General features: G+C 33.8%; 1 protein-coding gene and 1 non-coding gene across 13 annotated transcripts in view; one reads left to right on the plus strand and one right to left on the minus strand.

Moving 5' to 3' along the window:
• Cep350 (centrosomal protein 350) overlaps positions 1–27,272 on the minus strand; it is a 163,335-nt gene that overhangs the window by 9,545 nt on the left and 126,518 nt on the right. For all 12 annotated transcript variants that reach the window (XM_058574457.1, XM_058574453.1, XM_058574455.1 and 9 more), the window contains 8 exons: positions 25,845–25,989; positions 20,374–20,534; positions 18,260–18,396; positions 15,110–15,192; positions 12,335–14,343; positions 11,076–11,483; positions 10,836–10,982; positions 8,083–8,205 (listed from right to left, as the gene is read on the minus strand). In XM_058574457.1, coding sequence (XP_058430440.1) covers positions 8,083–8,205; positions 10,836–10,982; positions 11,076–11,483; positions 12,335–14,343; positions 15,110–15,192; positions 18,260–18,396; positions 20,374–20,534; positions 25,845–25,989 — 3,213 coding nt within the window. The remainder of the gene's footprint in view (positions 1–8,082; positions 8,206–10,835; positions 10,983–11,075; positions 11,484–12,334; positions 14,344–15,109; positions 15,193–18,259; positions 18,397–20,373; positions 20,535–25,844; positions 25,990–27,272) is intronic.
• LOC124083570 (U6 spliceosomal RNA) lies at positions 22,688–22,794 on the plus strand. Its single transcript, XR_006848813.1, has one exon. It is a non-coding gene; the product is annotated as a U6 spliceosomal RNA (small nuclear RNA).

A 27,272-nucleotide genomic window follows, 5' to 3' on the forward strand; every position in this document is an offset into this window, starting at 1 on the left:
TATTTAAACTTGTGAAAAAAGACAAGAATGATATAAATTTGTTGGGTTTCAAGAGATATTTGCTGTGTTCTAAATGTGATACTATATTGCCTCAGTGTCCTATTTTTAGGACAATCTGTATTTCATACTTAATGATAATAAAGAATATATAAGCTCTAGATCATGATTTCCAAACCATTTTAAAGCACCTGTGTCAGTGTTGTTAAAATACCTGCAGAACTAAAAACTTGGGGCTTAGAGATTTGAATCTGTACGGAATCATAAGACTCAAAGTAGCTAAAACAAACTTTGGGGGCGGGACACAAACACAGAAGCACTGCGTTACCTGACTTCAACATACATTATATATATAAAAAAATTACATAGAAAAACCTTAAAAATACAAAAAACATTATAAAGAAACTGTAATAAAAACGACATGGGCAGTGGCATAAAAACAGATATGCTCACCAATGGAATAGGATAGAAAGCCCAGAAATAAACCTACACATTTATGGGAAGTTGATTTGTTTTTGTTGGGTGTGTGAGTGTGTGTGTGTGTATGCGCGCACGTTAGGGATTGATGGTCAATTGGTTTTTTGAGAAAAGTGCCAAGAACACATGATGAGGAAAGGATAGTTTCTTCAAAAAACAGTGTTGGGGAAAATGGTGATCCATGTGCAGAAAACTAACACTGGACCCTTACCTTACACTACTTACAAAATTGAAATTAACATGGATTAAAAACTTAACTATTAGGGGCTGGGGTTGTAGCTCAGTGGTAGAGTGCTTACCTAGCATGTGTGAGGCACTGGGTTTGATTCTCAGCACCGCATATCAATAAATAAAGTAAGGGTCCATGACAACTAAAATATAAAAAAAAAACTCTAACAAACAAACAAACAAACAAAACCTTAACTATAAGACCTGAAACTATTATAAGAAAATAGAGGGGCTGTGGTTGTGGCTTAGCGGTAGAGCGCTTGCCTTGTATGTGCGGGGCCCTGGGTTCGATCCTCAGCACCACATAAAAATAAATAAATGAAATAGAGGTATTAAAAAAGAAAAGTAAATAGAGGGGGAAAACTCTGTAACATTGGTCTGGCAATGATATTTTGGATCTGATTCTGAGAACACAAAGCAAAAATAAACAAATTGCATCAAACTAAAAAGCTGCTTCTGCTCAGCAAAGGAAATGATTAACAAAGAGACAAAACAAAGTGAGAGAAAATATTTGCAAGCCATGTACCTGATATGAGGTTAAAATTCTAAATATATAAGAAACATAATTCACTCAGTAAGAAAACAAAAACCTAATTAACAAATGGGCCAAGTATGTGAACAGATAGCAACAGAAGATATTAATGCCAATAGGTACAATAGGGGCACTCGGTCTACTGAGCCACATCCCCAGGCCTATTTTGTATTTTTATTTAGAGTTGCTTAGCACCTCACTATTGCTAAGGCTGGCTTTGAACTCGTGATCCTCCTGCCTCAGCCTCCTGAGCCGCTGGGATTATAGGCATGTGCCACTGTGTCTGGCTAAAGTGTCCACTTTTGCACTCCCTAACCTGTATCTTCTCTCACAAACCCTCCAACCAAGCTTGTATCTCATCCATGCCACCAGAAGAACTTACATTAACATTACAATCAATAATGACCTTTGCACTGCTAAGTCCAGTGGTCATTTCTCAGTTCCTATTCAACTTGAGCCACTAGAAGCATTTACCGCAGTTGATCACCACCTTCTCCTTGGCTTCCACCTGACTTTCTTTTACCTCACTGTCTCCTCTGTTGTTTCTTTCTCATCTACTTAACTCTTAAAACACTGGATTACTCCAGGATCAGTCCATGAACTCCTGTTTATCTACATTCTTGGTTTCATGGGTTTTGACTACCATCTAATTTCTCTACTCCCACATTTGTATATATCTTCACAGTCTGGGACACTTGCTTGAACTTCAGACTCATACATATAATAGCCTAATCAATATTTCCACTTGGAATGTCTATTAGAGATTTCAAGTTTAACATGTTCAAAAAAGAACTTGTCTTCTCTTGTTTTTTTTTTAACCACAATATCCAAATACTGCTTTTAAATAAAATTTAGAAACTCTTGGAATATGTTTAAAAATCAACAGCAAAACCCAAATCCTATGGGGGTCTGGGGTTGTGGCTCAGCGGTAGAGCGCTCGCCTAGCAAGTGCAGGGTGATGGGTTTGATCCTCAGCACTACATAAAAATAAATAAATGGAATCAAGATATTGTGTCCAACTAACTACAACTAAAGAATAAATATTTTAAAAAATTAAAAAAAAACTCTTACAAGAAGCCATTGCAAAATTTTCAGAAGTGAGTAAAGATATGAATTTATAGATTCAATAAGCACAGTGAGTTTAAAGCAGGATAAATAAATATATCCACATCTAAACACAAACAGAGAAATTATAAAAGTAATATGCACGGACATAAATCTTAAATAGAAACCAAAAAGAAAAGATCAGTTCCCTATAATGGACTGCCAATAGGTTTCTCAAGAGCAACAAGACCAGTCAGATTACAATAAAATCATTATCTTTCAAACCACTCAGGAAAAACAACGATCAACTTAAAAACTCTACACTCAGTTGAAATATCATTCAAAAGCAAGAGTTGAAATAAAAACATTTTCAGATAAAGACTGATGGTTTACATTAAAGACCTAAAGTTAATGAAATATTTAAGTATGTACTTTAGGAAGATGACAACTGAGCCCATAATGAAGGAAAGGAAGGCAAAAACAATGGATTCCATATTATTTTCTAATATTTTTCACATTCTTGAAATATTTCATAATTAAACATGTAAAAGATTTAGAAAAACAGTAGAAAAACTGACAATAAAATAAAAAAAAGAAAGAAAGTTATAGGGCAAAATAACCCATTCTTCTAGTTAAGATGAAAAGAAACTGGTAACAGCTAGTACTGCAAAGGTGAAAGCCATCATTCCTGGTGCTGTTTAGTATTTATAACTGGAACAACTTTTCTGGAAAAAGATTTGGTAACACGTACAAACATGTTAACATTATGCATATACCTTAACAGCAATTCTTTTTAGGAATATCTTAAGGAAACTACTGAAAATATGTGCAAGATAAACCATAAGATATTTATTATAACATCTTAAAAGAGCAAAAACGTTCCTGACTGGTTAAATTAATAATACATCTACTACATGATGGACTACTACATTTCTAACACAAAAAAATTAGAATAAAGTTTTTTTAAACTTGAGATCTACTGCACATGTACAGTGACTTTTAAATAATATAAAATACTTTTAATGTCAAGGCAAAATGCCCACAATTTGTTGAGTACAAAAAAAAAAAAAATCAGATTTCAAAAATGAAACTATAATAATTCCAATTTGTTTAAAACAATTCTTTATGAGACTAAAAATCTACATACAGAAATATTAAAAGTTATTCGGGTAGTGGGACTATCATGTTCATTTTTTTTTTTGATTAACCAGAATTTTCTAACTTTTAAAAATGAACATGATTAATTAATTATATATATATATATATATATATATATATTTAAATTATTTTTTAGTTGTTGATGGACCTTTATTTTTAATTTATTTATATGCAGTGCTGAGAATCAAATCCAGTGTCTCACACATGCTAGACAAGTGCTCTGCCAATGAGCCACAACCCCAGGCAATTATTTTATGTATTTGAAAAAACTTTTTAAAAATCCTATTTTTGAGAGTCTTTTTTTGGGGGGCTGGGTTGTGACTCAGCGGTAGAGCACTTGCCTGGCACGTGCAAGGCCCTGGGTTCAATCCTCAGCACCACATATAAATAAATAAAATAAAAGCATTGTGTCTAATTATAACTAAAAAATAAATATTAAAAAAGAGTCTTTTTTTGATTTATATATTATAAAAAACAGTTATTTGGGGGCTGGGGTTGTGGCATAGTGGTTGAGCACTTGTCTGGCATGTGTGAGGTACTGGGTTTGATCCTCAGCACCACATAAAAAGAAATAAAAATGAAACCAAGGTATTGTGTATATCTCTAACTCAAAAACAAACAAACAAACAAATAAAAAAAACCCCAAAACAGTTGTTTTAAATCTCACTTCCTCTAAAATGTGAAAACATGAGGGTTTATAAATACTAGGTCCACCAAATCTAATGGTAAGAGAGGAGGCTAGTTTTACTTAGCATTTCTTGTTAATAATTAGCTTAAGAAGTTATTGTTATCATTTCACTAAACATTAAGAAGAATGAGTTCATGCAAAAAATTAATATACATAGGTCAGACCTCTCTAGAAGAGGTTGAAAAAATTCTGTAACCAGCAAAGGGGAATATTTACATAATATATATTTTATTATTGTTTACAAATTGCTAAATCTCTTTAATTCTTATGCACACACATCAATTCACTTGAGCTCATCGACCTTGTCCTTCCCAGTGTCCCCTTTCTGCTTTTGACCCCTTCTTCCAACGTGCCTGACTTGTGCTTGCTCCATGTCCTGTTATGTCCCCCATTCCCAGGAATGTGCTGTCACTCCAGAAAGTGAGAATCTCACTCTGTCATCTTCGGGGGCTGTTGACCAGTCATCCTGCACAGGGACACCACTGTCTTCCACGATTTCCTCCCCCGAAGGTACATAAGGGAGGAGCTGCGTGTGTCCCCCACTTAGTCCACAGCTGTCCATCTTATATTTGCAAAAGAAACATTTAATATTCTAGAATTCTCTGATTAACTACTGGAGAAATGTCTCTGCTTAGCTGACTCTATTTGGCACTTGCTGAAAGTCTCCACCATCAGGGTACAATACTCTGTTTTCGGTACATTTAATAAAGAGCCATAGATCTATTTGCTTATTACTCACTCCTATATATATTACTTGTTATTTCTGGTTAATAATTCAAGTCTGAGGATGGCTCCAAATTGCTGTCCTCTGCACTCCAATATATTAAATTTTTCCTAATCCTTTCACTGTCAAAATAACATTTAAAAATTTATTAGTTATTGATGGACTTTTATTCATTTATTTATTTATATGTGATGCTGAAAATTGAACCCAGTGCCACACATGCTAGACAAGTGCTCTACCACTAAGCCCCAACCCCAGCCCCTCAAAATAACATTTTTATAATCGTGTGAAGTGAGGAAGTAGCTGAAAGTTTGATGTATTAAGTCTTTGCTTTGTATGTTATTTTGAACTGTATGCTACCTATGCTGGTTTCTTAATTTACTTCAACGTGTACTCAAAATAAATTTATCTAAGACATTTTACTTTAATACACCTAAAAGCTACCTTTCACCTATAATACCTTCTTCCTATTCTTTGTTCCTTCATATTATCGTTTCTTTTGAAGTATTCTTCCCTGAGTTTTTTTGATATTCAGGATTGAACCCAGGGGCACTCCACTATTGAGCAATATCCCTTTCCCCTTTTAAGATTTTATTTTGGGACAGGATCTCCTTAAACTGCCCAGACTAGCCTTAGACTTATAATTCAGTTCTGCTTCAGCCTCCAGAGTAGATGGTATTACAAGCATGTACCACTGAGCACAGCTCCTCTATGATTTTCTAAAACTGCAAATCTGATCTTATAATTATTCTTGCTTAAGATCCTTTTAAGACAAAATCCAAAACCCTTAATGTTGCTTAAAAAGTCCTGTACAATACAGATTCTCCTGAACTCTCCCAGTTTATCTTAGTCTACCTTCTCCCACCCTCTCCAGCTACACTGACACTTTGTGGTCTTTGCACAGTGGTTTGCTTTCCCTGAATCATTTTTGTCTTTACCACAGAGCTCAGTTGGCGCTTATTCTTTTTTTTTTTTAGTACCAGGGATTAAACCTAGAGGTGCTTCTTAAGCACTGAACCACATCCCCAGCTCCTCCCCCTTTTTTCTTTTTTTTTTTCTTTTTTTAAGATAAGACAGAATCTTACTAATTGTGATCTTCCTGCCTCAGCCTCCTGAGCTGCTTCGATTACAGGTGGGTGCCACCATGCCCAGCAAAGCTTATTCATTTTTAAGATTTGAGCTCAATGTCACTTCCGTAAGGAAGCCTGCCTCAGGATCAGTTTCTTCTGGTTTATGTTTTTACAATAGCTCCTTCTTCTTCTGTTTTTTAGGGCTTAATTTTATAATTACACACTTATGTAAATTATATACTATGGGCTAGTTTTTGTTAGAAAACTGGAAATCCATGAAGGCAGGGTCTATGTTTTGCTTACCATTTAAATATCAGTCCTTAATTAGCATAATTCTTGACTCAATATGTACACAGAGGTAATTTATAGGGGATATAACCAATTTAATTGACAGGCTTGCTGAATGTCTTTTTAAAAATATTATTTAGTTGTAGATGGATACAATACCTTTATTTTATTTATTTATTTTTATGTGGTACTGAGGATCAAACCCAGTGCCTTACACTTGCTAGGCAAACGCTCTGCCACTGAGCTATAACCCCAGCACAAGCTGATGTCTTTTAATGTTTTTTTTTTTTTTTTTTTTTTTTAATTCCTAAGAAATGAAAGGAGTCACACTTGGAAATTAGAAGTTCAAACTTTAAAACACTGCAGAAACATGGAACAAAGTCACCTTGAGAAGCAAAGATCTATGTAGAATTAGGTGTTTAAAAATCTTGGTTATTATTTGGTAGACAAGTCACTTAACACCCTTAAATCTAAATTTCCTCATTTATAAAACAGAAAATAGAATTAGTCCTTCCCAGCTCATATAATTATTGTGAGGACCACAAAGAGAAAGAATGATAAACTGTAAAACACTAAACAAATGTTATCTAGTATAGTTATTACTGAATAAATGAGGCACTGGAGAGGTGCATCTGCAGGTAAGACTCATAAATTTAAGCAATATACAAAAGATAAACCTGAATCAAGTTAACAATTGAATTTCCTAAGGTTTGCTACTACTTAGCATTCTTTTTTAGGGAAGAAAAGATAAAAGATGATTTTTTTCTTTTTTGATAAAACATTTTCCTGATGTTAAAGAAATATATTGCAAAACCAAGTAAATCCTATCCAGTTAAAATTTTGGGCAATGATGAGATGGGAAAAGCTACTATTTACTGAGTTATATATGGAGAGCTATCTGTTCAAAGTTACACATGTAGTCATGTGCTGCATCACGAGGTTTTGGTCAATGACAGACCACATGTATGATAGTAGTCCCATAAGATTATAATGAAGCTATAAAATTTGTATTGCCTGGTGACATCATGGCCTTAGCAAAGTCATATTTGTGGTTATGCTAGTGTAAACAAACATACTGTGCTGCCAGTTATATAAAATTATAACCCATACAATTATGTATAGTACATAATTCTTAATAATGATAATAAATGACTATGCTACTAGTTTATATAATTATTATACTATTCTTTTTAGCCTTATTTTAGAGTGTATTTCCTTATACTTATTAAAAAATAAAGGTTTACTGTAACACAGTATATCACATTGTCCTCCCAGCAGCCTCATACAGCCTATGTTCTCCTTGTCCTGATTACATCAAGAGGCGGTGCAGAGTGATTGACCCAGACCATTTAGGTTTGTGTAGCACATTCTATGATGCTTGCATAACCCCAAAATCACCTAGGGACAAATTTCTCAGAACATATCCCCATCATTAGGCAATACATGACTATATATAAATACTCATTTAATCCTCTTAAAAATTTGATCAGGTAAATACTTATTATTATAATCTTCATTCTGCAGACAGAGAAATAGAGTACAAAAGGGTTAGATAAACTTGTCCAAGATTACACAAATTCAGAACAGGATTTACTCTGGCTCCAGAATTCACACCGAACTATTTTCAACTTACTACATTAAACAGTTCTGATTTCTCAAGGTCTCCATAAAATGTTGTTGATTGAATCAAATATTCACTTGCCAAATACAAAGAAGGCAATTTCCAAAACTGAGGGATGGAAATAAGCAAATGAAGGCTTTACAATTTTAATCTTATAGACTTAAAATAGACTATATTCTTTCTCCTTTTAATACTCTAACTACATTCTGATTTTAGAAAATGCGGTCAAAATAAAAATTGGTTGTATACACTGACCAGGATATGATCCACTCGGTCTCTTTTCTTTCTTCCAAATTTCATCATTTTCTGCCAATCAGTTTTGTGGTTTGGCTCCTTTTTGAGACTAAACAACTTGAGTACTTCAGTTGTTATGAAGTTCTGCAGAAACAAAGGAATGAATGAAACAAGAACAACAAAATTCCTGAGATTTATGTGTTTACAATGCAGTGGACAAATTTGTAGTTAGATTACAATATTTATGACAAAGGATCACAAATTTCTTCCACTTACAGTTCCACTTAGAAATTTAAAGGGAAAAGCATCCTAAATGCTCAGATTTTATTCACTTAAAATAATTTTTGTACCCAGGTGTGGAGGCCTGTGGTCTTGGTTACTCAGGAAACTGAGGCAGGAGGATCTCATGAGCCCAGGAGTTTGAGACCACCCTGGGCAACATAGTGAAACTCCATCTCAAGGGAAAAAAAAAGTTTTTGTTTTTTATACAAATATAAAATAAAACCCACTGAGAATCCATAAAGAAAAAAATTACTCCATAGTTCCCTTTGCCTAATTAGCTAATTCCCAGCTGATAAAACTACTAAAGAAAGTGTAAAATAAATATCTGAACTAGAAAAATTCTAAATAAATTTTTGCAAGCAATGTTTTATTAGAAAAAATGCAAGCTTTTATCTGGGATAGTTTATTTTGAAGCACCAAGATCTGAATATGTCACACTAAAAAGATTCTAATGAACACTTCAGTATGAGAAGCATAATTTTACTGTTAACAATACCTTAACTATCCACCTTAGACACTAAAATTAGTGGGCAGCATGCTAAATTGATGCACACAGTTTGCCGATGGCTAGCACATTACCTATCTTTATTTCAATTTGCTTTATTACAGTCAAAGTTGCTTCTGTTAAAAAACAATATTCTCACATATAGGTAGAAAATATCAATCAAAAATAAATAAAGGCATGAAAGGAAGATAAATAGAGGAGAGGAGACAGAAAAGGGTAGAGAGGAGGGAAGGAAAAGGGAGGCAAAATGGGATTGAAATCAAATTCCTTGCATATATTATTTTATCAAAATGAACCAAAATAAATGTATAATTAACATGCTCTAAACAAATTAAAAAATAAAATAGCAGCAAAACCCCACAATATTCTCAATTGGGGGAAGGACACTTTATGAATCAGAATTATCTGAGAAGATTCTTGAACTACCTATTGTGTCCCCAAACCCCATCTTTCTCTGCCTACACACAGACACATACACAGTACATTAAAGAATTTATCCACTGTGGAAGGGTGGAAGAAATGGAGCATGCAAGTGTGTTTTGAAAAAAACTACTTACTTTAATCTAAGTCAAGGGCTGGCAAATTTTTTTCTATAAAGGAGTGGATGAATGGAAATAGTTCAGGTTTTTGTGGACCATGCGTTTTTTTTTAAACGTTATTGTGTTTTTGAATACTTTTTTTAAAAAATTTATTTATATGTGGTACTCAGGATCAAACCCAATGTCTTACACATGCTAGGCAAATGCTCTACCATTGAGCTACAACTGTAGCCTCCCATGTGGTCTTTGTTACAACTACTCAACTCCCCCAGTGTGCCAACAAAGCAACCCCAGATAATATGTAAATAAATGGGCATGGCTGTGGTCCACCAAATATTTACAAAAAGACAGTGAGCTTGGGTTTAGTCCAAGGGTCACAGTTTGCCAACTCATGAGGTAAACATACATCTCATAAATATCTATTGGTGTTCTGTCAGTATGTAGTATTTTTAAAAGGCTTTCTATTTCTAGCCTGGGAAACACAACTCTAAATTCTTGCTACTTGGGCAGTGGTAGGGTTATGCAGTGGTAAGGCTCTTGCCCAGCATGCTGAGGCCCTGGGTTCCATCCACTGCACTGCAGGATGTAGAGGGGGTGGTGTTTGTTACTTCAGAATGGTACTAGAACCAATAGCAGTATCACTTGGGAGCTCGGGTTAAAAAGAATTTCAGCTCCTAACTCGGACCTATTTATTGAATAAGAATGTCCATTTTCACAAGATCCCCAGATGATGCGATGCTTGTTACAGTGGGAGAAGCACTGCTCTGGAAATGAAACCTTTGCTGAATTAAGGAAACATGAATAGACAGAGTGAATGCCACCATGTGACTACAAAATTTTTAAGTCCTTATAGCTTTTGAACACTCGATTTTTTCAAAGGTTTCTAAAGTAACAAAATTTCTAAATATCATGTTATGATCCTTGGATCCTTCCTATTTGAAATCCACATTACCAACTAGAAATCTCTAAAAATCAAAGATGGAAAAGTAACATATGTATCCAGGGCTGGCATGTTTTCGTATGTATTTTTAGAACCTTATGCCTATCACTAAATTTCCAAAATATTCACCTAAAAACACACATGAGTTGCAATAATTTATCTCCCTAGGTATTTCTTAATTTTTCCTTAAATATCATAAATTGTGGCATATATATAATAAAGATGACCACCAAGTTTACAAAAGTTTGGCTCCAGAATTCACAATGAACTCTTTTCAACTTACTATATTAATAGTTTTGATTAGGGTTGATTAGATATAGGGTTCTTTTTGGGCCCGTTGTTTACAGAATCAATGAATTAACAAATATTTACTGAACACCCTCTATAGGACAGACCCTGAGAACATAAAGGTGAATAGTGTACAACAGTGCCTGCTTTTACAGCATTTATAGAGTTTGTATAAATGAAATCAAATAGAAAAGGAGGTATTTTATAATTTGCAGCTTACCTTGATTTCCTTCAGGTTATTTGGATTTTTCACTCGTCGGAAATAACTAGAGTTGATTCTACATGGCTTCATCCAGACAGGTTGATTCAAGTTGGGATCCTCAGCAAATATTTCCTCAAAAATTTCTTTTGTTAAATCAAAAACCGCCTTGATAGAGAAAGATTAAACAAAATGACTAAGAATCCGCATTATAGTGGGTGAGATGTTTAAAAGTTAAAGTCGTCCTTCCATGTTACATACCTGTTTATAGACCCTTTTACTAGTACTTTCTAGATCCAGCCCCTTATTGGCACAGCCAAGCAGTTTTGTAGGAATACTAATGCTGTGAAGGTCATGGCCTAATTCTTTCCATTTCCAAAGTTCTTCTGCTGCATCATGTACAAGAATTTCTACTTCCTCTGCAGTATGTGGGACTGCCAATAATGTTTCACATGGCTTCTGGGGTGGCCTTTTAGGTTCTGCCATTAAAGGTACAATTGTTTCTTCTGTCTTATTTTTTTGGATCTTATGAGAAGAGCTCAATCCAAAATCTTCATCAAACCAGTCTTGATCATCTCCTAAAGCACTCAGGAACTCCCGACTGATCTCAAGTTCAGCAAGTCTCTTAGCGAGCTCTTCCTGCCCACTGGCACCAAACACTGGGCTCTCCTATAGATATAGAATCATTCAAATAGGGGACTATTTAGTGATTCTGATTTCTTAACAAGTTTTTAAGATAAAGTATATCTTTAATATTTCTCTATAAGCAAAATTAAACAATATGGTAGCTACTAGTTAACAAGAAAGACTTACCGTTCCCACTAATATGCTTACATAGACTTATCCAATTTATAATAAAACTTTTGTTGATTCATTTTTTTGTTTTGTTTTGTTTTTTGGGATATCATTATTCCATTTCTGAAGGACTATCTCTGGGATAGAGAAATGGAATATAAAAACTTCTCACCTTTGGTGATTATCTGGCTCAAGTTACTCAAAACCATTACTTTTGCTCAACTGTTGTCTATGGGTAACCTAAACAAATTGATGGCCTGGGTATATGTCATAGTGGATATATTTCAGTTTTAACAGAATCAGCATCACAACTGGTAATCTCTGCAGGGCAACCATGACTGAGTAGTCATGTAAACAATTTCACAGGTGAAAAAAAAATTGCACTGACAAGAACCATTAGAAAGTTCCATAGGATAAATATTTTCAGTGAACTCAGAAGGGATCCAGTTGTGGACAGTATGCAGGGGCTGTCAACCCAGCAGTTTGAATGGATGTTTTGTTCCCATAAACTTGGCAGGGCCTGTGACAACCCTATAGTGACTACTCATGACATAACAGAGGACAATTATACTTCAAACAGAAAAATAGCTACATGGCCTTTAAAAAGTAGCATATCATCTTTATCTAATGGACAGCATATCAGAACAAAATCTATCTGGAGTCAAAGAATTAAGACGTACCACACAGGCAAGGTAAATTGACATTTTTCTAGATGAAATACTTACAGGTCTGGGACACATATCTGGAGAGGAGATCTCTTCTTTCTCGTCTTCTAATTCAGACCTTAAGAAGCAATTTGGAACACTGGGTGACTCTTCCTCAAGACTGTGGGACGGGTCCTGGGATGATACTTTCTTTTGGTCATCATCAAGAAACCCCTGATTACTCAGCTGAATTTTCTCATTTCTGGCTTTCTTGATTTGTTGTAGCTGACTGACTGTGTCCTTCACAAAGTCTTTCAGTAAACTGTCTGTCAGTAAGCTGACTGTCACTAGTTGTTGCTTTGACTTCTTTTCCTCACTCAGTGATGATTTCAGCTGGGCTTCTAATTGGTTTTTTTCTTTTGTTAGAAGGTCTAGAAGTGGAGTAGAAAGCTTCTCTGAAACTTCGGAATATAGGTTCTCTTCCTTTTCTGTAAACTGCTGTTGTTTATTCAATTCTTCAGAAAAGGTATTATCTGAAGTATCATCTTCTGCAGTGATGGAAACCTTTCCTGTGGCATCAGAAACAAGGTCTTTGTTTTCCTTTGAAGAAATCAGTGAATCTGCTGAAGTTTGCTGATGAACATGGGCTTCAAGTACCCCAGAAATGTCCTGTGTATTGTCTGTTTCTACTTTAAGACTTCTCTCTCTGTTCACTGAGGCTTCTATATTGTGCATACTAGGTAGAGATTTCTCATAAAAACATCCAATTCCATCTTTTTCTATATCTTTTGAACCCTCTGTGTCTTTTTGTTCTTGACTATAGTTTTGATATTGTTCATTTGAATAAGAGTCTTCATCTTCATTTATGTCTATATAGTCATCAAAGTTTTCTAGAATATGAGATATTTTTTGAGGAGGAGCAAAAATACCATGTTTCTCTTTGCATACAAAATATACAATGCCATCATATGTTCCATTGTTATTTCCTTCAGGTTTATCCAACTCCACTCCAGCCCAAAATCCTTTAGCAAAACTAGTTTCACCTTTGAACCGAAGAGTTCCTGGTTGAACATTGCCAATCAACACCCTATCACCAATGTGGAAATCAAGTAACTCATCTGCAACAGAAACTGAAGCCAAGGAAGGGGCTTCAGTAACCTCCTGTTCATGTTTCACATCACTGCGTTCCTGACTTTTCATTAGCTCAGTAGGGGACTTAAGTTCTAACAGTCTTTCAGAATGAACATTGCTATGAATGGAAAGGCTTTTCCCACTTAGGCACTCACTGATTTCATCATCACTACCAAAGCCACTGACTCTACTTTTAGAGCTCCTTGTTGGCTGTGACTTATCTCCGCAAGACTGAGAGTCTTTCCTGAGTGACAACAAAGATGACTTTTCAGAGTCACCTTTGTACAATTCAGCTGAAATTTCTTTCTTGAAAGAAGACACTTCAAAATCTTCAGAGTATGACGAGTCTTTTAGAGCAAAATGATGTTCTGACAAGGACAAGTTCTTTTCCTCTTTGTTCTTTTGCTCATGAATGTCTTCTCCTGACTGCATGTCTGCAATGTGATCCATATCTTGATCTGAGTTTCTCTCTTTTAACATTTCCTCTTTTTTATGAAGATTTTCAATGGATAATCTAACTAAATCTTTCTGAACATTTGCAGAATCTAAAGGAAAATCTTTCTTTGAAACAGTTTCAGATGAGTCTTCCTGTTTCAGGTCTAGTTTCAGCAGGACATCAGATTTTCCAGACAGTTTTGAATAGGCACCTTCAATCTCACTCTCCTCCAATTTTGCATATTCTACTTCTTTTATTTCTGATTTTTGATTAGATTCTTCAACCTTGGCACCCAACACATCAAGAATTATATTAGAGGCATTCAATTCCTTAAGCAGAGGTAATGAAAGTATATTTTCTAAAGAATCTCCAGATTCTGCCCTGGTTTTCCTTGATGATCTGAGAATTAGAGATGGGGTCTGCAAATGTTCTTCAGTTCGACTATCCAATTCAATCATTCTCTTTGCATATGAAGATAAAGACTTTTCTGATACTGATCTCTCAGAACCTGACAATGAAGCATCTTAAAGAAAAAAAAAATCACCACATCAAAAGTATTTAATCACAATCTATTGATTTCTAAGACCAAACTGAATAAATGCCAAATCTTGGTGAAGAAAAACTCTGGTCAATAACTATGACCTGTTTTGTTTACCATATACAAGAACATACTATTACATATGTTCTTGTATATGGTAAACATGAATATAATATATAGAACATTTAAAAATGTTTTAAAGTTTGGAATAATTTCTTCAGTGTTGTATTATAAAGTGAATAAAATGGAGCTAAGTTTACGCAGCCATTGCTTTGTACAATCATTCTCAAATCATGGAAAAACAAGATTGTATGACGGATATTAAACACATTCTTTGAATAGAAAAATAAGGAGGAAGATATTTCCTAAAAGAATAAATTTCCCTGGAGAGTAATTAAGCTCTTGAATTAAATTAAAAAATAAAAAGAAAGAATATTTCTGCAAATATAGCACTAAAGAGCCAAATTTGCAAAGTACTAGCAAGTAGGACAATTAAGATCAAGAAAACAAAACACAACACAACAAAAACCAAAGGCTAAGGTAGGAGGATCACTTGAGCCCAGGAGTTCAAGACCAGACTGAGCAACATAGCAAGTTCTTTTAATAAATAAATAATCAAAAATTTAAGATGCTATAAAATGTATTTAAGAAATTCACTTTTCAATGAAAAAGTTGTACAGGTAGAATTTCACAAGACTTTGCACAAATCCTTAGACTATGTAGACACAACTTATTTTCTCTAGTCACATACCAACATGTTCAGCAATGGATTCCAAGGATCCTCTGGAACGTTCTGGTTCTGTTAGTGATTTCCAGGTTTTTGCTGTTTCAGATCTGAAGTGGAAAAATTAATGAGCAGAAATAAATATACTGCTGATACTGTAATAAATGACAATCAAAAGCAGACATTCTTAGACAACTATTTCTTTCCTCTTCTCCACAGACCATTTTCATTGTGTCTACTTTTGGCATTTGTTACTCTGAGTAGATCTTGTTCTTTTTTCTACCTATGAATTTATATTCACAACCATCCCAGCTGCCTTTCTTTCTGTCTGCAGAGAGGAAAAAAATGTGTCTCTCACTTGTCCAAAGCTAAATTGTTCACAGCCTCATGGATGGTACTTCTCAATTATCTACTCTATTTACTATCATCTTTAATAGAGTCCCTCCTACTTTTTCTTCAATGCTAGGGATTGAACCCAGGACTTGCACATGCTAGGCAAGTGCTCTACTTTTACTACAATCTTTAGTTTTCTACCTGGAGAACTTTTTTTCTCTTCCTCAGGTTATAAATATTGCTAATGTCTCAAAAACAAAAACAAAAACCCCCAAAACATTTTCCTCTTCGATTCTTCACTTATTCACCCTGTTACGGCCCTCTCTTATTTATTTTTTTGAGAGAGAGAGGGGGGGGGGAATTGTTTAATATTTATTTTTTTAGTTTTTGGTGGACATAACATCTTTTTTATTTTTATGTGGTGCTGAGGATCGAACCCAGCACCCCATGCATGCCAGGCGAGCACATTACCGCTTGAGCCACATCCCCAGCCCCCCTCTCTTATTTTTTATAGTTAACAGGAAGGGCTATATTTACTGTCTTCATTTTCCTGATTCCTCCTTTTCCTTTGTTAAACCATAATATTTGACTTTTGCTTCCTACCTCCTAATAATGCCCTTAAATGCTGCTATTTATCAAATTCAGTTCTTCGATATCTTTTATTCTCTCTGAATGCATACCTTCCCGGGTTCAATCACCATATATACCTACTGATTATCCTCATATTTTTAACCACAACTTTCTTGGAAAATTCCACTTATATGAACCACAACATCTCAAAATTAATATTTAAGGCCCAAATCATTAACTTCTCACAAAAAGCTTTTCCATTTAGGTTAGTGGAACCTTGACCCAACTGACAAAGAGAAATGTGGGAATCATCCCAGATTTCCTCTGCTTCCTCATCCAGCACTTTAATGACTCATGTCTACTTCTTAAATATTCCTAAAATGTATCTCCGATTTTCTATTCTTATTTCTGCTGCTTATTTTAGGCCTGGCTTAGATTGCTTTTCTTCTGCCTTCTGAGCTTACTCTGTTTATCATTCCTCCATACTACAAACAGAAAAAGCTCTTAAAGTCTTTCTTTGTCTCTACCTTTCTACCCACCCCCTCTTCTTCCTTTTGTACTGGGGATTAAATTGAGGCCCTCCACATGCTAATAAGCCCAAGCCCTACCATTGAGCTATGCCCCCCAACTTATAAATAAAATTTGTAGCAGTTTGATTAAGAAAACTATGGTGCTGAGGGTATAGTTTAAAGGTAGAAAGCACTTGCCTAGCATGTACAAAGCTCTGGGTTAAATCTCTAGCACCACCAAACCAACCAACCAAACAACCAAAAAAACAAAACAAAAAAAGCAAGAAAACTATAAAGCCATTTCAATATTTTTACTATATAGAAATTAAAATAAAACATTTATAGTAAAATGAAAAAATGCATAGGTAACAAAAATACACACAAAATGTATAAAAAAAATTTGGAAGGAAATACACTTAATTGTTCATATTTGCTATTTTGATATAGCTGGGTATGATGATTTAAACTTTTTTATTGCTTCCCTAGATATTCTAATAATAAAGATAATATCAGCATTTAATACATAATGCTTTTTATGTTATAGGCCCTATCTTAAGTTAAATATTTTAACTCTAATAACAAGTATATTAAGCACCTCTGTTTAATAGGGATATAAACTATTAAAAAACTGAAGCACAGAGAGGTTAAATAATTTGTCCAAAGTTAAATAGCCAGCTGGTAGAGGAATCTCAGATATGCTAAATTAATTGTAAATGGGCATGTATTTCTTTTGTAAAAATAACAAAAAATATCAGAAAGTAATTTTTAATACAACCTTCAAAGGCTCCACATCTTCTAAAAAGATGAGTGAGTGAAAGGCTTTTCTAATTTGGTTTTTACTTATTTTTTCAGTCTCTTGTGCTAATTTTAACAAAATCTTATTGTGATTGGCTTCTATGATATGCCGATCTCTCTCTCTTTTTTTTTTTTTTTGCTTTTGATAATTCACAAATGCCTTCTCTTTTAAATGTTCCCATTTCTTAGTAGTACTGGTTTGCCTAATCCTTGCTGTTCAAAAAATTTAGTTTAAATATTATAACCTAACTTTAATTCACTAAAATGTATATTGTATATTCTAATGTTGTATATGTTCCAGTGTTGCTACTTAGTATTTTTTGTATTTACTTCCTGGCTGAATCATATTTTATCACCTGCACAGAACCATTATCTACTAAGCTATTCATTCATTTTTAAAAAAAAAAAATATTGTTTATTTGTTAATGGATCTTTATTTATATGTGGTACTGAGAATTGAACTCAGTGCCTCACACATGCCAGGTAAGTGCTCTACCACTGAGCCCTTATCTATTCTTATATATATAAAGATTGTTTCCAATGTTTTATGACTATAAAAGACATTATGGCAAAAATATCCATGCATATAGAGATTTTTGGTACTCCATATTTTAACAAGCTAATTTTCCAAAAGAAGGATCACAGGGTCAAAAGTTACAAATTGTTTTTGACTTCTAAAACATTGCCAAATTGTTTTTCAAAATATCTATACCAACTTTTGATACTAGTACTAACAATACTTGAGAGAAAACTATTTTCATTATACCCATCAGACTGCAGGATAAAACATATTTAAAAAATCTATACCTTATTAGAAAATTAATTTGCACTTGTCATACAAAACATCTTTACTTTAGTGATGCTAAAAATATAAAACAATACTTTTATACTTAGAAGATAACTTCTACTAAAATCTTTCCTTATTCTTTCTCAAACCAGGCAGACTAGATAAGTTATCATAAATTCCTACCTGTGTAGTGGGAGGGGCTTGATCTTGGGTTTTTCAGAAGCTGAGGAGAGCGTTTTAATCTGAGGTTTGGCTGTTGGTGATGTTTCCAAATCTCGGCTAAGCTCTGCTTCAGTTTTCTTAATAAATTCATCATATGACTAAGTTTAGAAAAATCAGAGGAGTTACTATGCAGAATTTTTTTAAAAAAAGGTTTTATATTATAAAATAGTACATTAAAAAACTTAAATGGCATAATTTAAATGTTCAGCCAGTAAATAAGATTTCACATAAAATCTCCCTTCCTGCCCTCTGGGTTTGATCACCAGCAACGCTCTCTCTCAACCCCCAAAAAGGAATAGTAGTCTCAATCCACACAAGTTCGATCCCCATGAAGCAAAATTCATACCCTGCCACATTAAAAATTTATTTAACTTTCACATCTAAGGGGAGACCTCCAACTATTAAACCTTTCCTTCATTTTCTTGGCTAAAATCCTTACTTTTATAATTCTCATTTTTTGAGAAAATTGCTGTTTTGTTCAACACAGCAGATCCAGCCTTCTGAGCAGCTTGTATTACAGGTGTGTGCCACCATATCCAGCTCATCTTTATTTAAAAAAATTGTTTCCCACTATTTCCTAACAAGAACTCTCCACTATGGTCACTATATCTTAATCACTTTTCCTACTTTTAAAAGTATGTACAAATTGCTATGTCTGTCCTATCATTATATTGTATATACACTGTGAAAATATTTATTTTCTCCAGATTGGTTAACTGGTCTATTTTCTGTGTGGAAGATAGTATAAAGTTAAGAGAATTTAGAATTAGGGATAGATTAAAATGCTAGCTTTACTACCTATGACATACGTGTCCTTGGATAAATCACTAATTTTACTGAAAACTCAGTTTCCTTATGTGTAAAGCAGTGATAATATCCCTCCCTTGTTGCTGTGAGGATTAAATAAAAATATGTGTAAATAGCTAAGTTCCTGGCACTCAAATAGATACTTCAATTTGATGATTAAATTAGTAAATGCCAGAGGCACAGGTGTTACAAAGGACCAATAAAAGCACAGAAATTTTGGCTAAAGTAACTGAGCTTCTAACACTTAAAGAGCATTAAGTGTGAAACCAACTGCCTTAAAAACTTGAAATCTATTATTATTGGTCATATTCAGGTAGAAGCTGGATGATAACCTTGTCTGATGATGACATGGGAAAGGACTCTTGTGATGAGTAAGAGGTTCAGAATGATTCTATAATGAACACTGTGATTTATTATCTTATCACTAAGCTTATTTATTAGCTTATCACTAAGCTTGCAGAATGTTTAATAGAGAATTAGCCACAAACAGGAACATCTAAGAGAATATGCATACTGGAGGTAAGAGGTCATAAGAGCCCCAACTAGCACAACAGCAGTAGGAATGGAAAGGAACAAGCAAGGAACTTTAAAAAAGAAAAATTAATGGAAAATGGACTAAAGGAAGAGGAGAAAACAGAATGAGGAAGATAATAAAAACCAGGTTTCCAGCCTGGGGGACAGAATCAGAAAGGTTCCTAGAAATAGGGGGGGAAGTCAAACTTAGGAGTCATGCAAACAGCACAGTTATCACAGTTATGTGGCATGAAGCACTACTCTGCTTAAAAAAAAAAAAAAAAAAAGCAGAAACAATTCAATTACCTAGAATTACTTATCTACCATTATTAATGATTCTTCATTTAAGAGAACATGGATACCAATCTTGCATAAGCCTAATCATTCAGAAAATTTTTATTTGAATATTTTAATACTCAACATTTTAATATTTAATGTTTGAAGCAAAAATATGCTTAGAAATCTTCAGATTTTTAAAAAAGAGGATAAAATGTACCACTACATTAATATAAAAAAAATTTTAATCCTTTAACTTTTGAACAACATTAAAAACATTTTGGGCTTTACATGTACATTAACCTTGATATTTAATATTCTTTCTAGTTGTATATGGACACAATACCTTTATTTTATCCATTTATTTTTATGTGGTACTAATGATCGAACCATCGAACCCAGTGCTCCCCACGTGCTAGGCAAGGCCTCTCCCACTGAGCCCCAACCCCAGCACTAACTCCCTTTTTCTAATGTCTAACCTCTAACTGTTTGATCAGACTGGCTTCTTGGGCTTTCAGTCTTTCCTTTTGTCTTTTTTTCTGTTCCTTCTTCAACTGGTCCACAACTGATTTTCTTTTCCGCAGCTCATCCTTTAGAGCTCTGATTCTGCCTTCAATGTCACTCTGATCAGATGTAGTTTCTGAAAGAAATGCAAAATCTTCAGTTTTGACTAAAGAATAGTTAACTTAGTAACCACTAATGAAAAGCTGTAATATAATACTTCATTTAAATGGTCAATCTAATACATAAAATTTAGAAATTTGAGCTTCTAAAAAATTTAATAAATGATTCCTTTATTTTCCATAAGTTCTTTTTTTCTTAGTTCTTCCTATTGATTTTCACTTTCTAATTGTACTATTTTACTATCTGAAATTATAAGTAAATCTTGAGGTATGAAGTAAATCTTGGTAAGATATGTAGCTGAAGTTGAAAATTTTTAGGTTAGAAATTTGTAGATTCTACAAGGAATTATTTCTGTTGATAAGGTAATCATATTTTACTACCCATTTCCTTAATTATTAACATATAGTTTTTTTTTGGGGGGGGCAACAGGGATTCAACTCAGGGGCAGTCTGACCACTAAGCTACATCCCCAGTCCTATTTTGAATTTTATTTTGAGACAGGGTCTCACTGAGTTGCCTAGCACCTTGCTTTTTGCTAAGGCTGGTTTTGAACTTGCAATCCTCCTGTCTCAGCCTCCCGTGCAGCTGGGATTACAGGTGTGTGCCACCACACCCAGCTAGTTTAATATTTTTAAAGTTGTATTAAACCCACTGGAATTTTATCTTAATACCACATTCTTTGAAAGTTCTTAAAATATCTAAAATTACTGAAATGAAGCTGGCTAAATCTTGTTTTCTCCCCAATAGTACATACATACACATGAGATAACCAGTCATGGTAATATCATGAAAAAGCCATGTGTCATACGCATGCCATGAAAACAAACAGATATCATTTAAAAACACTGCTTATTCCACTTGACATGGAAATTACATAATATAAAAATGATTGTTCCTCACACCTCCTGGAACCATACAATGACGTCATTTCCACACACTAATGTTGAGTGAGATGTTTAACAACCTTAGAACAGAAATACTATTATATACAAATCTGAAGACTCAGTACAACATTGCATTACAAACCAGATTTTTACCAGGAACCTCATATTAAATTGTATAAGAACTAGCTATGCTTTTAAGTCCTCTGGGTATAGACCAATGAGTGAAATAGTTGGGTCAAATGATGGTTCCATTCCAAGTTTTCTAAGGAGTCTCCATACTGCTTTCCAGAGTGGTTGCACCAATTTGCAGTGCCAGCAGCAATGTAGTGAGATGAAATCTTGGAGTAGTTTTGATTTGCATTTCTCTAATTACTAGAGATGTTGAACATTTCTTCAAATATTTGTTGATCAATTGTATATCTTCTCCTGAGAAGTGTCAGTTCAATTCCTTTACTCATTTATTGATTTGGTTAATTCATTCTAATGCAAAAGATTATAGTCCCTTTTAAAAAATTTTATTTTAGATGTTGATGAACGTTTATTTTATTCATTTATTTATATGCGCTGCTGAGAATTGAACCCAATGCCTCACACAGGCCAGGTAAGTGCTCTACCACTCAGTCACAACCCAGCCCCAAGATTATAGTCTTTTTAAAAAACAGTGTGATCTAAATACCTGGGCTAGAAATAACAAAATCTGAGTTCCTGTCATTTCCATGACACTGACTTGAGGTGGATTAGGAAATTTCTACCTGTCTCATACCAGCAGTAGCATTATACTGAGTCTTTATCGTGGGCAAAGTTCACTGATTGTTGATTGACACTCTTTAAAAAATGAAGTAATGACAAAGACCATTTTTAAAGTCTGGATCCACTATCTAGGTGTTTCACCTGACCAATTTCTAGAACTGGTGTGACAATTAAATAAGGTACTTAGAACACGTGGCATAGTGCCTGAAATATTATAAAAACAAAACAATAAAAACAAAAAAGTTATCAGCCTAAGTGTCCATTATGGATAAATGTGCAATGAAAATGTGAATTATATAGAAAATGTAAGACTATTTAGCCTCAAAAAGGAAGGAAAATCCTGTCATTTGCAATACAGATAAACATGAAGGACATTATGTTAAGTGAAATAAGCCAGGCAGAAAGATAAATACCACAAGATCTCAATTATATGTGAAATCTAACCAAGTTGAACTCATAGAAGCAGAGAGCAGAATGCTGGTTACCAATGGATGGAGTGGGGCTAAGGAAATATTTGAAGAATATGAAATTTCAAGTGCTCACTTCGGCAGCACATACACTAAAACTGGAATGATAGAAGATAAGCATGGCACCTGTGCAAGGATAACATTCATATTTTAAAAAAAAAGAAACAAAGAATATGAAATTTCAGTAGACAGGAGAAATAAGTTCAAGAGATGATTACAGTTAATAACAATGTGAGTAGATTTTAAGTATTTTTATTACAATGACAACTATGTGAGGTCATGTACATGTTAATGAGCAGCATTCTTCAATATATGTTCAAAACTCCACATTGTACATGATGAATATTACAATTTTTTTTGCCAAAGTAACTTAAAAATATTTTTTAAATGGAGGTAGTAACATTATTAACACAAAACAAACATTTTTATGTAGCCATGTTTTGGGTAGTATATTTCTTGGCTTAAAACTAAAAACAGGTGATAAGGAGACAACAACTGATCATCTTCCTTCCTCAAGTTTTCTTTTAATTTCTGAAGGAAACGATTGACTGGTTTCAGCATTAAAATTTTCTGAGTGCTTAGTATTGGCTGGTTTTATACTGATTTAATTGATGATGCTAGTACAAGGGCTGGAAGACTGCAACTTGAGCTAAAAATGATAATCTAGGATAAAGTATAAACCCATAACTTTGGATCTCCTAAAACTGTGTGTTTGTTAGCCTGATATGAGTTGTGTGCTTCCAAACCTTTGGGGTGCTGCTTCATTAACTATTGTAGGAGACCATTACACTCTTACAGACTTAGTTTTAATTTTGCCCCCAAAATGATTATTTTAAATTAATATATTTAAAAAATTGTATAAGCCAACTTTGATTTTCTAATAAAAAATATTTTTTATGGTGTGAACACTCAATAGCAATTGATGAAAAACTTAGTTTTAAATAAATGACCTTGGGAAATGTTTGTATTTTCAAGTACTAACTAAATTTGTATTTTTAAGAGTCCATATAAAAGGCTACAAAAGTGACTGACAATACATTGTGATCTACCTAAATTTAGTATTGCAGCATAGTATTGACTGATTGATGGATTGACTGATTGTAGGTCGACAGCATGCCTTTATTTTATTTATTTTTATGTGGTGCTGAGGATTGAACCCAGTGCCTCACACATACAAGACATAGTGTTTTTTAAAAATAATCAATAACACCTAAGAGAATCTCTAAGAAAAAAAATAATTAACCCAAGCCAGCTCTCTAAATGATACTATGTTGTTTTTATGGAAATCTCTCTGTAAGATTTTTTGGGGAGGTAGAAGAAATGGGAAGTGGCAGGCAAATGATACTTTAGTTTGTTTAAACACATCAAGACAAAAATAATCTGCACAGAATAATTTGATTATTGCTCATATGCTAACTGTATTTACTTAGTTGATAACAAACTCTCCATCACTTAAGTAAAGGTGTTATATAACCCCACCACATTAAAGTTTATAAAGACTGTCTATAATTATTTCATCATGAAGAGGTAGAATGCACCTGTAGTTTAGAAATCTCAGAGCTATTTTTCTAAAATTAGTCTTACTTGGATAAGTTTTATCAATAAAATAGTATTTTACATATATTATCATTAATGCTTAGTACAGAACTTATTCAGGGTGGTTAGAACTTTATTCCATTGCTCCAGATAGAAACAGATAACCTGGTATGGAAAGAAAATTACAAGTAACAGATCCAAGATAAGAATCCATGTTTCCAAGTACATATCAAATTTGTCTACTGACATGTTATTCAACTAGCAATAACTATTCACCAGATATGTAAAATATATAAAAATATTAATAACTTTCCAAAGATAAATATGAAAGACAAGATTCTTCAACTGCTTGACCCAAACTGTTTTTTATAGATATATTAATTACAACATTATTTATATGTGTGTGTATATATATATATATAAAAATTACTAAATTATATATATGTATTAATTACTACACTATTTGCTAATGTGAAAAACTTGAGAAAATCTAACTGACCATCACTAGGAAAATATTTACAGTACATCTACCTTTTGAAATATTATGTAGATACTCAAAATAATTCAGGCGATCTACTGAATATGGATGTGAGGATGTGTCATGATTTACTATTGTCTAAAAACTTGGAAAATGAAAGCTCAGGATCAAAGACCCGTCCCTGCAAAGTTTTTCCCCCCAGTTTTTCCTTACTATTTTGTATGTCTATTCTCAAAATAAAACTAAAAATGAGCTCAAAAGGTAATATATTCATCATACCCATCAATATAATCAATGTAGTTATACTCAATACAATATTACTCTTCTTCATTTTATATAAACACAGCATTGTCTTTATATGCTTCCTGAGGTCAATGTACTCCTTGAAGTCTTCTAGAGTAAAGGTTGTTCATTCTTTTGTAATTATGCTACAGAGATTTGTGGGTGGAGGTTATGGGAAAACAGCACTCCCCATTGCCAATTTGCAATCTATTGTTTCTATTACCACCACCACCACCCTTTTTTTTAAGAACTGGGGAATGAACCCAGAAGTCTCTACCATTGAGCCACATACTCAGTCCTCTTTATTTTGAGACAGGATCTCTCACTAAATTGCTGAGGTTGGCCTTGAACTTGTGATCCTCTTGCCTCAGCCTCCGACTAATTGGGATCACCGGTGTGCATCACCACACCCAGCTATTTTCCTCAAATGAGACTTGTGCCACCCTGTTCCATCATGGTTACATTATTCAAGAAATATTTAATAAATACCTACCGCATGCGATGCAAGAGGTCCTGGCACTACAATTATTAATAAAATAGACTCTCATCTTCATGAATTCATACTCTAGTAGGGGAGACTGCTGAGCAACGGCTGATTACAATATGTGTTGTCTGGGATGACATGCTGAAGTACAGAGCATTATGGAAATATACAGGTAGTGCCTGACACAGAAAAAAACTGAACAAATGTTTGATGGAATAAATGTCCACTAATACAAGAGAATAAAAACAGTTTGTCATGTTTTGTGAAAACAGGGATATAATTATCAATGTCAAACAAGGAATTATATGATTTAATCTTGGCAAGTAAAAAAACCTTACAAATGCTACAAAGGATAAGAGTGTACTAGCATATGGTTAGACAAAATTTATGAAAGAGGAACTCCAATGTAGTACAAAGAAATCAAATTCCTTATAATTAGTCTTACCTGACTGTGTCATAGATAATGACTCATCTGACCAACTACAACAGTGTTGCTGGGATTTGGCAGGCAGACGACATATTCCTCCAGTCCTATGACTTCCTTTGCTAGACTCCTGTTTTGACACAGATGTGCAGCTTTTGTGAGGTGACTATATAAACAGAAAACCAAACAGAAATTATTTGTGATATGGATGTAGAATTCTATTTAAAATTTGAGATACCAGCCAATTAAAGTTAATATTTACAAATAATTTTATTGTATTTTTTTTACATTTTGTTTTTTAACTTTATTGAGGTGCAATTCTTAAACAATAAATATACAATTTGATACATTTTACATATGTACCCACCAGAAGCCATTGCCATGATCAAAATAATAAACATATCCATCCTATCCCCAAATTTTCTCATGCTCCTTTGTGATTTTCCTTTTTTACCCCTGCCCCATCTCCAGGCCGTCACTGATCTGCTTCCTGTCACTATAGTTCGTATTCTCCACAATGTTAGATAAATAAAATTATACTCATTTTTGTCTTATTTCCTTCACTCGGTATAATTATTTTGAGATTTGTCCATGTTGAAGCATGTATCAATTCATTCCAATTAATTATCCATTCACTATTAAAAGCATTCTTAAGTATTTGTGTGGACATATACATTATCAGTGCTCTAGGATAAATACCTAGGAGTTGAATGGATGGGTTATATGACATGTGCATGTTTAATTTTTAAAGGCATTGCTAAATGATCTCTAAAATGATTGTACTGGGACTGGGGTTGTGGCTCAGCAGTAGAGCGCTCACCTAGCACATGCGAGGCACTAGGTTCCTCAGACCACATACAAACAAACAAATAAATAAAGGTATTGTTTCCAACTACAGCTAAATTATATATTTTTTTAAAAAATGATTGTACCATTTACACTCCCACCAGCACTAGATGAGACTTCCAGTTGTTCCGTGCCATCATTAGTACTTGTATAATCAGTCTTACAAAGAGTTTTAAATAACTATGACATAAAAAGTTTACAAATTCTACAAATGGATTAAGACCTCAATTTCTCAAGATGGGGATATGGCTCAGTGGTACAGTGCCTGCTAGCACGCATAAGGCTCTGGATTCACTCCCCAGCATTGTTTAAAAAAAAACACAAAAAACAAAACCAACCAAACAAAAAAAACCCTTGATTTTTCCTATGCAGGGGTGGGGAAAGCAAGCTTTAAAAAAATTTATAATAAATTAGAAGTGCTTACTGTGATCGTTACCTTCCTTAATCTTTTAATTTAATCTAAAAATTTTATAATTTTATGGGAGGAAAGGAAAGGGGAAAAAAGAGCATAATAAGATTGTCCACAAAGACTATTACAAAAGATAAAATTTCTACTCTGACATCACACAGAAGTGAGAATGCCTGATTTGATTCCATGCTGTC

Source organism: Marmota monax, unplaced genomic scaffold (assembly GCF_021218885.2).
Source record: "Marmota monax isolate L192 unplaced genomic scaffold, Marmota_monax_Labrador192_F-V1.1 WCK01_AAM20220418_F8-fsc00055, whole genome shotgun sequence".
Taxonomy (NCBI): domain Eukaryota; kingdom Metazoa; phylum Chordata; class Mammalia; order Rodentia; family Sciuridae; genus Marmota; species Marmota monax.